At 40.1% G+C, this 14,914-nt stretch overlaps 1 protein-coding gene across 2 annotated transcripts in view; it reads right to left on the bottom strand.

The window, feature by feature from the left end:
- Positions 1-12,351, bottom strand: part of LOC119900534 (low-density lipoprotein receptor-related protein 8-like) — a 35,173-nt gene extending 22,822 nt beyond the window's left edge. For both annotated transcript variants that reach the window (XM_038715572.1, XM_038715573.1), the window contains exons 1-5: positions 12,241-12,351; positions 11,134-11,268; positions 2,384-2,767; positions 773-892; positions 307-432 (exon numbers count right to left, since the gene is read on the bottom strand). In XM_038715572.1, coding sequence (XP_038571500.1) covers positions 307-432; positions 773-892; positions 2,384-2,767; positions 11,134-11,268; positions 12,241-12,325 — 850 coding nt within the window. In that variant the 5' untranslated portion in view covers positions 12,326-12,351. The remainder of the gene's footprint in view (positions 1-306; positions 433-772; positions 893-2,383; positions 2,768-11,133; positions 11,269-12,240) is intronic.
- Positions 12,352-14,914: the final 2,563 nt, after the last annotated feature.

Genomic DNA, 14,914 nt, shown 5'->3' with positions numbered 1-14,914 from the left:
GCCTCTATGCTACTTTGACAGCAGGCTAAAGTCTGTTATTTATTAGCTTGATTGGTCCTTTTACCCAATAGACATCGCATGTAATGGTTAAGTTAATGTTTTACTGGTGGAAAACCCCAAATGGATAAGTTAATGTTTGGGATTATAAGTCAGCCTACTATTATCTAATTAATTTTATTAGTTTCTTAGGTAGAATGGTTTGCATAGAAGGCAAATGTTTATCTGGAGTCCCTGGCCGGATTGGTGCTATGGCTTAAATTAATACAATAATGTGAAAAATGGCATTGATCATTTTTTTCCCCTCACCTTTGGCCTTGCACTCTCCGGTTGTTGCATTCATCTGGTAGTCCTTGTGGCAGTCACAGGCGAGGCTGCCGTTCATGTGAACACACAGCTGATCACACACGTCGCTCTCCAGGCACATGTTGACCTCTAGACAAAAGAGCCAACATTTGAGAAAGGAGTTTCAAGGACACATACAAGGAAGGTTAAAATTTTACATAGAAAATGGAGTGCATGGAATTGCAGCTCCCATTACTTAATAGCAAAAACAGTTTACAGAGATGACTTAATACAAATATGATTCAAGTTTTACTATAGACCCCCCCCCCCCCCAAAAAAAAATCCCTTTAAAAACGAACCTTACAAACCTCTGGCGGATATATAAAAAGGTAATTTTGTGATAGTTCAGGACAAATCTTTATAAATGTTAATGTGAAATACTTGGCAGCTGTCAGCAGGTATCAAGCTGCTCTATTGGGCTGCCACTCACCCTCACACTGGCTGTCCCCGACCAGCTTCATGTTGTCGGGGCAGTCGCAGAAGAAACCCATCGGCTGGTCCACACAGTGATGAGAGCAGCCTCCTTTATTGACCTGACACTCGTCCTGATCTGTAAAAAAGAAACATTGTCATCATCATCAGTGGCTTCATACTAGAAGTATGCTGCTATTTTCACATCCCTGACAAGTGCATTACTAACAACAAAGCGACAGGTTCAGGCTCTACAAACGTATTTTTGTTCTGGTATGGAACATTTGTATTTAATAGTATAGGGACATCTCTTTATTTTAGAATTATATGATGTGGAAAATGTGTAGTTCATCCATTAAGCTCTGAGTTTTAGATGTTCTGACATTGTGAGATGTGTTTCTTGCAGTAGAAAGCAAAAGCTGGGTTTCATTTGAGTAAAATTGTTAAAAAGGACTTTGGTACGTTTGCCATTGAGCCAGTGTTGGTTTCACAATTGTGCTGTAGAGTCATCTGTGCAGTGGGGTGGACATTCATTTCCTGAAAATAAAATGGGAAATTTCTCATTTTGCAAACATTATGGTGTAATGGGGGATTTGACTGAAATGCAGGTACTGGACACATTAAAATGTTGACCTGATGATGGTGTTAGATGAAAAGTCACGGGATCACCTGTTATTACAATTCATCCTGAATGGGAACATGTATGTGTGTGAAAAGTAATTATAAAGACACCACGATGGATTATCTGCTGATTATTATGGAAACCAAGGTGACATCTTCAAATGGCTTGTATGGTCCGACGTTTACAACGACGTAAAACAGACAAAAACAGCAAATCATCAGCTTGGAGAAGCTGTAAAAAGCGAGTTTTGTCATTTTTTCATTCCTTTGCTTGATAAATGACTAAAATGATTAACGGTATTCAATTATCACAATAGTTTAGGAACAACCTTTTCTCCACCCACAGGAATTTTATAATTACTCCCAGTTCACGATAACAATCATAAAGATTAGCTAACACAGATTAGCTACTGAACCTGTTACACATGTGAAGATAAAAGCCTGAGTAGCTGTGTTTCTGTAAAGCCACCATGCAGTACTATACTGCTCTCCGCTGGCTGGTGACTCATATGTGAGCACTCATGAAGACAGAACGTAGGCATTTCATTCCAAAACCATAGACAACATCTTGCTGCTATAACAGCCTTTACAGGTTTTTGCAACCCAGCTGCAGGGATTTGTTCACATTCAGCCTACGCTTGCCCAGGTATGTAGAGAGGAAGCTCTCTCTCAAGCTTTTCATTCCTCACGTTTGTCTTTTAGTATTGCACTGATTTTGGGTGAAGACTTGACATGCAGTCGATGTTACAGTTAATCCCAAGGGTGTTGGACGGGGACGGTTCCTCTATGCCAAACTGGGAAAACCATTTATTCTTGTCTTGGCTTCGTGCACAACAGCATTGTCATGTTGAAACCGGATAGGGCCTTCCCCAAACTGTTGCCACAAAGTTGGAAGCACAATATTGATTATTGGAATAACTAAACCAAAAGTACACATATGTATGTGGATAGGATTTTCTTTTGTTTTGCGAGTTCATTTTTTTCAAGGACGTGAAGCCGTGTGACTCACCGCAGTTTTCCTCATCGCTGCCATCAGAGCAGTCTGATGAGTGGTCGCACCTCCAGGTGTGGCGGATGCACTGCCCATCTCCACACTGAAACTCAGACGCTGTACATGTGGGAGAGGCCTGCTGCAGTGGCAGGGGCAAACCACACAACTTTTGAGACTCGTCTTGCCCATTTTTGCAGTCAGCGCGCCCATCACACAGCTTGTTCCTGGGCAGACAGGTGTCAGACGGCCCGCAGGAGAAGAAAAAACCATCAGTGGTGGTGCAGTTCTGACAGGAAGCCTCGTCACTCCCGTCGCCACAGTTGTCCACACCATTGCAAAGGAAATGCAGAGATATGCACCGTCTGCTGCGGCAGGCAAATTCATCTTTCTTACACAGATGGCCTGTGAAGAGTCACAGTTGTAAGTTACAGCAATAACTAAGTTTGTACCACCCTCAAGTGTCTCAGAAGGCTTCAACACAAATATAATCTGAATGGCTTTGATAATAGAGTATAATCACAGTATTGCAGTTTCAGAGCAGCAAAAAATGTATAATTTACAAATGATTTTTTAAAAAAAAAGATACAAGTTTCAAACTTCTTAGGGATACAAGGCGTCTGGAAGTCCCTAAAAGTCTAAAAACATATTACCAAGCAGTTCAGATTAAACCCTTAGTAAATGCAACCCTGACTATTCAGCAATATGGAAGCTAATTTAATGCCAGGTTAAGGTCCCGCTACAGGCTATTACTAGAGAAAGTGAATTGAAACACCAACTAGGGAAAAAAAACCAACCTGTTTGACCTTTCACTCAAAACCTGGTTTAAAGTGGCAGTCCTTTGGGCCAAAGAAGCCCAATTCCCTGATCCCCTGGGAGGTCACAATACAGGTTTTATTCCAAACAGGCTGGATGCAAATTCTCAAACATGGCAGGAGCGAGTTCTGAATATTTGTTAGAACTTCTTTGAGAAATCTTCACTTAAAAGCTTCCACGATAAAAAAAAACAAAACAACGGCAGTGTGTCATGTACCTTATGTGTCATGTGGTTCAAGTATCTTCAACCAAGTCCAGTTTCTATTGACTTTAACCTTCCTTGGACAACGGCAGACATTGATCGAACAACAGTTGTCTTTGAATGAGCAATTCTGGACTAAAATCTTATGTGACTACTAGCTGAGCCTTTTGGCTGTCATAACTCAGGTTCAAGCTCAAACTGTGTTTAGGAACAACCTTTTCATCACCTACAGGAATTTTAAATGCACTCCCAAATGATGACAACATTCATAAAGATCGACTAACACAGATTAGTTAATGACCCTGTTACACATGTGAAGAGGTAAAGAAGCCTGAGGAGCTATGTGTCTGTAAAGGCACTGTGCAGTACTATACTGCTCTCTGCTGGCTGGTTAGTTAAATGTGAGCACTCATGAACACTTGAACACAGCACATGGGCATCTCATTCCAAAACCATAGGCATTATCACAGTTTTTTTAGAACCTGGCTGCAGGAATTTGTTCACATTCAGCCAGCCCTTGTCCAGGTAGGTAAAGAGGAAGCTCTCTCTCTCACTGTTCTCTTTTTCATTCCTCATGTTCGTCTTTTTAGAGTGTCCTATGTTACTTTTATGCTTTATTTAAAGCGCTTTGAATTGCCATGTTTTTGAAATATGCTATACGAATAAACTTGCCTTGGCTTTGTGTGAACAACTTAGTGCAACACCATAAATTACTTTGCTGAAAAGCGTGGCCCTGGTTTTAAGTGGAGAAGTCCTTTGGGCCAAAGGAGCCCTCTTCACTGACCCACTGTGTGGCCTACAATCCAGGTTTTTATTATTTTTTTATTATTTTATTATATTATTTAACAGGCAAGAAGCAAATTTCAAAACATGGCAGGAGCGAGGTCTCAATATTTATATGAAATTCTTTGAGAAATCCTCACTTAAAAGCTTCCAAGATAAATGCACAGTATATAAAATATATCAACACAATACAATAAGATTGTATCATCACATTGATAAAATATTTTATAAAAGAAGATCTGGAAAAAACTAGTATATATGGTCAGACACTTGTAACAATGGCAGACAGTGTGCTGGAGAGGCTATGAGAGTAAATCATTACCTTTTGTCCTGGGAATGCTCTGGGATTTACAGCAACTAGAAAACAATCACTGATAGGTAAGATACCAGCACAGCTACCTGGCTTTTCTAAAGCAAACATGTTTAGATAACATGGTAGTTGCCAGTAAAAAAAGCCATTACGAAAAAGTGTTTGTCAAGTACCACCCACACCAGCAGACATTAATGTTACATTTTCTTGTTTTTGCAACTTTGCCAAAATTTGGTAATACACCCAGAATTATAATAATAATAATAATCCTTATTTGTAGAGCACTTTTCAAAAACAAGTTACAAAGTGCTTTAACAAGTGTAAAGAATAATACAAAAAAAACAAGATAAGAGCATGAAAAATTAATATAAAATTAGTAAAATACAAGGGATAAAAGGGATAAAATAAAGTCAAATAAGATCGGGAAAAGCTCTCCTATAAAAGTATGTTTTAAGAAGGGACTTAAAAGAGTTCACTGACTCAGCCGACCTGATTTCCTCGGGCAGGCTGTTCCAGAGCCTCGGGGCCCTGACAGCAAACGCTCTGTCCCCTTTAGTTTTCAGTCGAGACTCTGGAACAGACAACAGACCTCTGCCCGAGGATCTCAAGGTACGTGCTGGTGCGTATGGGACTAAAAGGTCAGAAATATAACAAGGCGAGAGGCCATGAAGAGCTTTAAAAGTGATCAATAGAATTTTAAAGTCAATTCTAAAACATACTGGGAGCCAGTGTAATGAAGCTAAAATAGGAGTAATGTGGTCATATTTCTTTGTTCTGGTTAAAAGCCTGGCAGCTGAGTTCTGGACAGTCTGGAGTGATCAATAGATTTTTGGGTTAAACAGGTGAAAAGGCTGTTGCAATAATCCAGGCGTGATGAGATGAAGGCGTGTAAAATGGTCTCTGTGTCCTTAAAAGTTAACATAGAATCGAATTTTTGCTATATTTCTAAGTTGATAAAAACATGATTGAACAAGCTTTGTGGTGTGCTGCTCGAAATTTAAATTACTATCAAACCAAACACCAAGGTTCTTTGCCACAGGCTTAATGTGATTTACTAGGGAACCAGCAGATGGCAGTGTTTGATTTGCCATCTGCTGGGACCCGATGACCAGGATTTCTGTTTTGTCTGAGTTCAGATGGAGGAAATTATTTGACATCCATTTTTTAACTTCACAAAGGCAGTTGTTAAGTGAACTCAGTATTCCAGGGTCTGTGGATCTGACGGGCAAGTATATTTGTGTGTCATCAGCATAAATATGAAAAGAAATGCCATGTTTATGGATATTATGTCCAAGGGGAAGCAGATACAAGGAAATCAAAATGGGTCCTAAGACCGACCCCTGAGGCACACCATATTTAACTGGACAGAATGAAGAGACATAGTTGTTTACAGACACGCAAAACTTCCTATTTGACAGGTAGGATGAAAACCATTCTAGGGCAGTACCAGAGATCCCCACCCAGTGCCTCAGTCTGTCTAACATGATGTTGTGATCAATGGTGTCAAAAGCAGCGCTAAGGTCCAGGAGTACCAGGACTGAGCACATGCCTTCATCAGCAGACATTAAAAGGTCATTGGTGACTTTAAGCAGGGCAGTCTCAGTGCTGTGGTACTTCCTAAAACCAGACTGAAACTTTTCAAATATTTTGTTATTTTCCAGTACAGTGAGCAGCTGTTTGGACACAATTCTTTCTAGAATCTTTGCAATAAAAGGCAGTTTTGAAATTGGTCTAAAATTATGTGGGAGGGAGGGATCTAAACCAGGTTTCTTTAAAAGTGGGTTCACACAAGCCGTTTTAAAATAATCAGGGACATTACTCCATTACTTTCAGTAAAAATTTTGTAGGTATTACATCAAGTGGGCTGGAGGACACTCATTTGTGATACTGTTTTTAAAAGCTCAGACAAGTCGATGGGATAAAACTGGTTAAAACTCTCTTGTTGCTGGTGAGGAACCTCTGAGTAAGAGGCCACGGGGGTAATAGAGGCTCTGATTGACACCACCTTATTGGTAAAATAAGATAAAAACAACTTCCAGCTGAGGCACAAGGAGGGGTTGGGTTTACCAGCTGATCCACAGTCTTAAAAGAAACCTGGGATTGTGTTTATGTGTAGTAATGAGTTCAGAAAAATAGTGTGTTCTCGCATCCTTAACCATGTTATTGTAGTTAATTAATAAATCCTTCAGACTGAGGTAATGGACTTGGAGACTGGATTTTTTCCATCTGCGCTCTGCTTTCCTGCATTCCCTTTTTAGGCTGCGAATGCTGTCTTTATCCAGGGTTGCTTACTAGCTTTAGACGCAGGCCTAACCTTTAGAGGAGCAGTAATATTTAGTGACGACAAGCAGATATGATTGAAGTGATCGACCAGATTGTTGGTGTTGGAATCAGACAGGTGTTGGCTTTGGCTCTGAAAGAATGCACAAAACTTTGAAACACTTTGTTCATTAAAGATGCGACAACACACAGAGCTTGGTGAGGCGGCATGAGTAACAGGCGAATCGCAGCCAAAAACAATACATCTGTGGTCAGATACGGTCATGTCCACTAATTCCACAGAGGAAATGCTGACACCCAGGGTAAAAACCAAGTCCAGTGTATGACCACAGTTATGTGTTGACATGACATGTTGTTTGAAGTTAAAAGAAGTGGCCATATTTAAAAAGTCAGTTGCATTAACATTGGTGGGGTCATCAACATGAATATTAAAATCGCCACAAAGAACAATTCTGTCATAATTTAAAACCAGAGTAGATAAAAATTCAGGAAGTTCTGATAAAAATCCTCCGGGCGGTTTTGGGGGGCGATAAATATAACAAATGTGATAGGTTGCAGCCCTCCAACTTTAAGAGTGAGAACTTCAAAGGAGTTAAATTCATCACAGCGTACTTGATGACATTTAAATTTTCCTATACGCTCACTAGCCCACCACCACGACCACTGACCCTCGGTTGACTAAAACAATCATACTGAGGCGGACACAGTTCAGCTAGCTGGCTATAGTCATTCATTTGCAACCAGGATTCAGTTAAAAACATAAAATCTAGATTGCAGACAAGATAAAATCATTTAAGATAAAAGTCTTACTTGAAAGTGATCTCACATTGAAGAGAGCCATTTTAAATGAGTTTGTTCAGGGTGCTGGAGTTGGTGCAGTTGTCCTAATCCTTAAGAGATTACTATATTTCTGTGTGGGATGTGCACATTTCGGTTTACTGGTCTATGCGTGATGATGACAGCAATAGAAGTCTGTGGAACAGCGCTGGGAGCAGACGGCTTTACATGCCAGCAGGTGGAGACAGTTGTTTGTGGCAGTGAGGCAGAGATCTGTTCAGTGAGCGGTGGTGTGTCCAGGTGTGCTGCATGAATGATGAGTCATTCACGTAAGTCATGTGAGGACCGCACCACATGCTGTATGTGCGCAGCTAACATTTCTGAGCCCCGTTTGTTTGGGTGAAGTCCGTCTGTCTTAAAAAGAGACATTCTTTGCCGTTTATTAAAATTATCCACATAAAACACACGGTGAGCCCTGCAGGCGGACTGGAGCCAGTCGTGGAGGCCAAGGATTCTACTGAAGCGGCCAGCACCGCGACCGACTGTGGGAATGGGACCAGAGATAAAAACGGACTTTCCACACTGCTTTAAAAGTTAGTTTAAAAAGGATATAAAAAATGTAACGAAAAATAGTGGATTAAAACTGGATAAGAAGACGCTTAAAATCTAATTTTGTCAGCTCAGACTGCCGAAGAGCTGTGTCATTTGTTCCGACATGGACTATCACTCTTGTGATGGAGGACGGGAGCGATGGCATCAGGTCCTGGAGTTTTTTTAAAATGTCAGCCGTGGTGGCACCGGGGAAGCAGCGAGTGGTAGCGTTAAAGAAATGGATGTTTCTGGTTATGGAGTCACCAATTATTAGTGTGGTTGGGGAGAAAAAGGGACGAGGAGATGCCGGTTGTGTGGTTCCAGAGCAGGACTGAGCAGAATCTGCTTCAACACTGCGTGCGGACTGAGGATGGAGTGTGTGAGCTGCCGAGTGTTGTGTTGGAGCAGCAGTAACAGACCTGAGAGAAGGGCTACCCGACAGTGCAGGGTAGAGACGGCCTCCGGAGCGTCTGAGCACAGCCTCCTTCAGGATCCTACGTCGGGAAGCGGAGGCTTTTGACCGGGATGACGGCCGCCGATCAGGTCCGGCGGCCCAGTGCAGGAGATGTAGCCGGTGGAGGAGATGCAACAGTATCGGGGAGGCACTGTCCGCCGAAAGAGATCCGTATCAGGGAGACTCGAAGCCGCAGGTGCATCAGCTGGATGGACCGGAGTGTCGTCAGACAGGGCTGCATAGCGGTTGGAGAGGCCGATGTGCGGAGGAGAAGCAGCCCCATCCGAGCCTCTCTTGCAGCCACGGACCACCACTTCAGCCCAGGTTGACTGATGCTTCAGAGTCGAGCAGGATGAAAGCCTGGGAAGGCTTTGAGGGGTCCCAAAACACGGTGTCCTGGATGTTGGCGGTTGCGCTAAGAGAAACAATCTGTTTGGCTTGTACTGAAGCCACATCCATAAAGCCAGTCAGCAGGGAATCTTTCTCTTTGAGTTCCTCTGAAAGTCGTCGGATGTCTTCCATAAGGTCAGCAATCTTCTTGTTCGCTTTCTTAAGGAGTGTGCAGTCCTCATGGGGCAGAGTTATCTCGGCTTGCATAGTCACCGGAGCTTTGTTGCGATCAGTAGCGTTGATCGCGTTTTTACGGTCATCTATCTTAAAATCCATGTTGGATGACTAAAATCCTTAACCCACGTAAAACTTAAATAAAGTTAAGTTAAATAAAAAGGATATAAAAAATGTAACGAAAAAGAGTGGATTAAAACTGGATAAGAGTCCGGTTTAAGACGGAGCTTCCGACAGGTGGCTACAGACGCCAACGCATGCGCAGAGTGCAGATTACGTCAGCAATTACGTCAGAGATCTTGTGACAAGAAGATAAACACAGTTGGACTGCATCTAATGATTATTTCATAGTCAATTAATCTCAATTAACCAATTAGTTGATTTGGTCTATAAAACAGTGAAAAATAATCACTGCTTCCCAAAGCCCAAGGTGATGTCCTCAAATGTCTTGTTTGGTCCACAACCCCAACGAATTTACTGAATTTACCAGAAAATGTTCACATTTAAGAAACTGGAATCAGATCATTTTAATAATCAAAATAGTTGCCGATTAATTTAATAGTTGACAACTCATCAATTAATCAATGCAGCTCTAGACCATAGTATAATAATCTGGGCAAAACCTCCAATGGTTGATACATTTACATCACCTCACCCACTGCTATCTTAATTTTCACCAGTTCTACAACCCCACCAGTGTCTCCATCAGGTGGGTATACCTGTACACCACATGGTGTGACTACTTGTGTAAAAAATTACGTATTGCATATCTCTTCTTAATAACACTTTAAGCTCTTTTTCCTGTTAGCCTAACCTGACAGAAATTATATAGGTATGTGTTGGATTGGATCATTTGCTCTTAATCCACTTTCTACCAGTAAAACCACATTCTGCTGCCAAGTCCTGCATGTCTAGTTTGCTTTACTTTCTCTTTACTTTGGTCGACATTCAAAACCAACAACTTTCAGGTCTCACATCTCTGACCTCTTAGTACTGCCAATATTCATGCCTGCTGCTGGCATTACTCACATCAACAATGTTTATGTTCAACGCCTGCAATCACATCAATCCCCTTTAAAATACGGTCTCCTGCGGGGTTTTTCTTTGCACACATTGTGCAACTTGTGGCTCACACTGAACACCAAATCCCTCTGGAATTCAATATCAAAGTCTCTAATAACTTCAACAGGATTATAAGAATCTGGAATGGTATTTTCTCACACAGTACCAGAAAATTAGACGATATCTTTGCAACACAGATATTTCAAATGCACAAGTCAATATACTGCATGCCTAGAATTGTGGAAAACTAAGATTTAAATGAAAATTTACTGTAAACCAAGTTTAAAATCATCATGAAGATGTTTGTGAAAACATTTATCACTCAGGATTTTCTGCTTTAAAAAAACAGCAGGGCTAAACACAACTCTGCTTTAAAGTCGGTTACAATCGGCTAAAACTCCATTACCCAATACTGTATGTGAAACAAGACAACAAGTGTAGGAAAAAAGGCACATGCTGCCAAACACAATAATTACACATAGTGACTGTCTGAATCTTTGACACCATTTGTGTCAGTGAAGCCTCTGATAGAGCAGAAACTGAGAAAATCCCAGATAACCACCTTTGTTCTACAGTCTTCAGCCAGTGTGGCTCACCTGTGTGTCACGGCTGGATGATGCCAGTCTTGCATTAAACAACCCATCTATCTGTCTGCCTCTCTCTCTCTCTCTCCATATTAAAGAGGGAAGTGCTGCAGAGCTACTTATAAAATCCCTTTAGTCAATGGACTTTCAATGAGCACTTGTTGTTGAAATCTGCTACATAAATAAACTTGCCTTTCCTTGCCTCAAATGACTGGATTATTTCCCTGTCAATAAATGCCAATTGTGTGTTTATTGTTTGGTTTGGTTTATTGTTTGGTTTATGCAGCCAAATGTGTGCAAATGTGTGCATTGTTTGGGATGGGATCATCTTGTCAACACTGTACTCACCACAGCTGTGTTCATCTGATCCGTCCTCACAGTCAGTCTGTCCGTCACACACACTCAGTCTCGGGATGCACAAGCCATCGCTACACCTGAACTCCAGCTGCTTGTGGCAGCCAGGAAGAGAGTGACCTGCAGCACCTAAAGCACGGACAGTTTACTGTTACTGTGCAGAATGTCGATTAATAACATAACTATTGACTAGTTGTGTTATCATTGGGCATCAAAAAGGACAATATAATTATAGTATGCAAGAGGAAAAGTCATGACAACTTATATATTATGTTTGATATGCCAAATAATTAAATAAAGGATCATCAAAAAAATAGTATACTGCAGAACTATCACATTTTCGGTTGTTTTATTATGTAAACTACATGATCATGTCATGTGGTGACATACAGCCTTTAAGGTAAGACTGAAGTTATTGCATACAAGACAAAATAAACATTTTCTCTCAGTTTTGTGTTTTGCACCCCTGTTCCATCACATTTTAAATCACAGAATAAAATGTTATTCCTAATAAATCAAAGGGTATCTATCTTTAGGCATACTATACAGAACAATTTCCTGTTCAAATGTGATAATGCTAATGATTAAATTTGGACTCAGAGAGCTAACAGAGCTACACTGACCCTTTACGAAGTTTGAGCCCTTTCACAGTCTAAGTTTGAAATGGCTATCATTTTTAATTTAAATATGGGAGGTGTCGTTTCAAAAAGTACGTAATTTAAACACTTGCAAATGCAAATACGTAACAATGCACTGCAGCGAAGGGGTCAGATGACATCCTTATGTTTTCATCTTTCCAGCTATGTATTGACACATTTCAAACATACTTTGCAGTCGAAATGTGAAAACGATCTGGTGCCGGGTTCAGACAGTAGCAACTTAAATATTATACATACTTAGCAACACTAAAATCAAGGAAAACATTACTTGTCAAAGATCCAGTTCACTGTAACGTTAGTTTGCACAGTAAGTTAAACAGACTTCATTCAAACTGACAGGTCTGGTCGACTGTAAACTTTCAATCCGTTTTATTTTAAATAACGCTAAAAACAAGAAGCTCGTTCATTTCACACACACGCTCGAGTGATTCCTGTTGCTTACCACAAATACAGTAGCAGGTTAGAGGGGCGATCAGAAGAAATAAACCTCCAAGGTGTCCCATGCTCGATGTCCTCCGCAGCTGCATCGCCCGCACGCGGCGCGGAAATATGACGCAAGAGTTGATTCCGGTGAACCTGCAGGTTTGTGAATGAAAAATTACCCTAATTTTTTCTGTGCCATTATAGTTTTTGATTTAAAATTTTTAAATCTGCTGTTCAGATTTCTATCCAGTTATTTGCTGATTTGACGTTGAACACGGTAAGTTTTTTAAATTATGATTTTTTTCTATTTTAAATCACATGAATTGTGTTTGGTACCTATCTATATACAATTTTTTTTTTAACATTTGTATTTATATGTCTGCACACCCACACAGGTGTTTCTTATCACGTTTGCTATTGGACCTCCTCTCAAGTGGAAGTTACGCTGCAGTATTATTAACTTCACTACTCAACTCAAGTAGCCTGCAAATAGGCCTAAAACTAGAGGTAAAGTAATTTTTTTCCATGCTACTACATTTCGGGAGGGAAATATTGTACTTTACACTAGAGTACATTCATTTGACATCTTTAGTTTAAAATTTAAGATTTCTACAAACAAAACTATGAAGAGCTTATAACATGTTTGTTATAGGCTACATTAAACTACTGGACCTAACAATATAAGTAGAGATGAAACGATTAGTTGATTTATTGATTAAAGGTTAATGGCAGCTATTTTAGTGTTGAAGTAATGTTTCATGTAAAAATGATTCCAGCTTATGAAATGTTAGGATTTACAGCTTTTTATTGCAATTGTTTTAATAATGTTGATGTTTGGACTATTGGCTGGACAAAATAAACATTGTGAAAGTGTCACTAATTTCTCAAATTTTACAAACCAACCAATCAAATTGATTAATCCATAATGAAACTATATATTAGTTACCTTCTCTTAGAAAATAGAAAAAGTCATCATTATCTTAACATTTTTGCCTTTACTTAAAGAAAAATACAGAGTTAGTGGAACTTGTAAATCTAGTGAGTTTCAACTGTGCAGCTTTTCAAAGCTAAGGATTAATTGATTAAAGCTGGTTAATTGAGTCGTAACTAAAAAGAATATTGTGTCTAGATGCAACCTGCATACAGCCGGGCTGAGAACACCTGCAGCACCAAATGCATGCATTCCCTTGTCCTCACTGTGCAGTGTTTCTCTATTATATCCTTTAACATGGGGATCAGTCCTTCAAAATGTATATTAATAATTTGAATATTTTTGTTTTCTTTGTGGGGCATCTTGCTGTTTAAAAGCCTGTAAACATGAGGGTTTTTTTGGTCTCTTTGTATTGTTGAAAGTGTATATGTAGGTTTTAGTAAGACTGAGGACCGGGGTGCGGATACAGAACACTCAAAGCCTGTCAAAGTAAAGAGTTTATTCACAAAGGACTAGTACAAAATGGTCGTGGGTGAGATGTGAGCGGGGGCAGGGGCAATCCGCTCTCCTAGAGATCCTCCAAGCAGGGCAAATGACACCGGACTCAGCAACTTGAAAAAGGAGATAAACAAAAAACATTAATCTGGGTTTAGGCAGAGACACACTGGAAACAGACTAAATGCTCAGGAAACAAGCTGGCCTGAAATACTCAACCAAGTTATGGCTAGGAATAATCTGGCGACAAGTCTCAGGGAGCCCCACATCTTAAGACCAGGTGTAGATGAGGATTGGAAACAGGTGTGTAGCCTTGCCGGGCGACCAGCTCCCTGCCAAGGGAAAGACACACCCACAGAACACCACAGGAAGCAACCTCCAACTGTCACAGGACCAACTGTGACAGTAAATGTATGATCTTTAACATTTTCACTGGGCTAGTTGTAACAGAGTTTTTACAGTGTGGTATTAGTACTTTTACTGAAATAAGGGATCTGAATACTTCCTTCACCACATTCAAAATAAGTCTTCCCTCTTACAGCTAAAGCACAATGAACAGGAGCATTCAAGAGGTCAGTGAAACAGCTTGTACCGGCTCACACCATGCTGAGGAGGTAAATTAGCTAAAATAACTGAAATCATTTGTGCGGGTGAGTTGGTGCTTTAAAGCATGAAGACTAATCTTGCAACTCTAAGAAAGTCTCTAATTTGAATTTAAATAACTTGTAAGTGGGTATGTGCATAAAAATTCCACATTGACAAATACAGAAACATTTTTCTTTTCACTTTGAAAATATCAAGAAACACAAGAAACATTTCCTTGACCCACTGGATGCTTTGGCAGGTTCTTCATAACAAACTTTCTGTGGGCATTCATTTCTCACATCTGCTAATGTTTTAAATTACACAGATACTTAATGACAAATTTTATCATTAGGAAACTAATGATAAAAATTATGCTAAATTTTATATTTCATGTAATCAGTGTTTACCACTAGTGTTAAGTTAAATGCTTTGTTCTCCAAGATGGGTCACTTGAACACATCTTTAATTTTGGACTTTGTGAGGCTGGACTGTCACAACCTCTTGGAGCTTCCAGCTGCTAAATTGGCACACATCTACTTAGTCCTTCCTGCTATTCTGCTCACCTTGCACCAAGTATTTCCAAACACTCTTTCAGATAGCAGCAAGTCTATTCACACAGTTGACACTGATGATTCAAAAACCATTTCACATTTGTTCAATAACCAGTTGGACAAAAAAAAAA

This window comes from Micropterus salmoides, unplaced genomic scaffold, assembly GCF_014851395.1.
Source record: "Micropterus salmoides isolate LMB-PRFRI ecotype aquatic unplaced genomic scaffold, ASM1485139v1 Ms_hic_scaffold_13, whole genome shotgun sequence".
In the NCBI taxonomy this organism is placed as follows: domain Eukaryota; kingdom Metazoa; phylum Chordata; class Actinopteri; order Centrarchiformes; family Centrarchidae; genus Micropterus; species Micropterus salmoides.
Note: the sequence above shows the minus strand (reverse complement) of the source record. Positions and strands in the feature narration are given on the sequence as shown.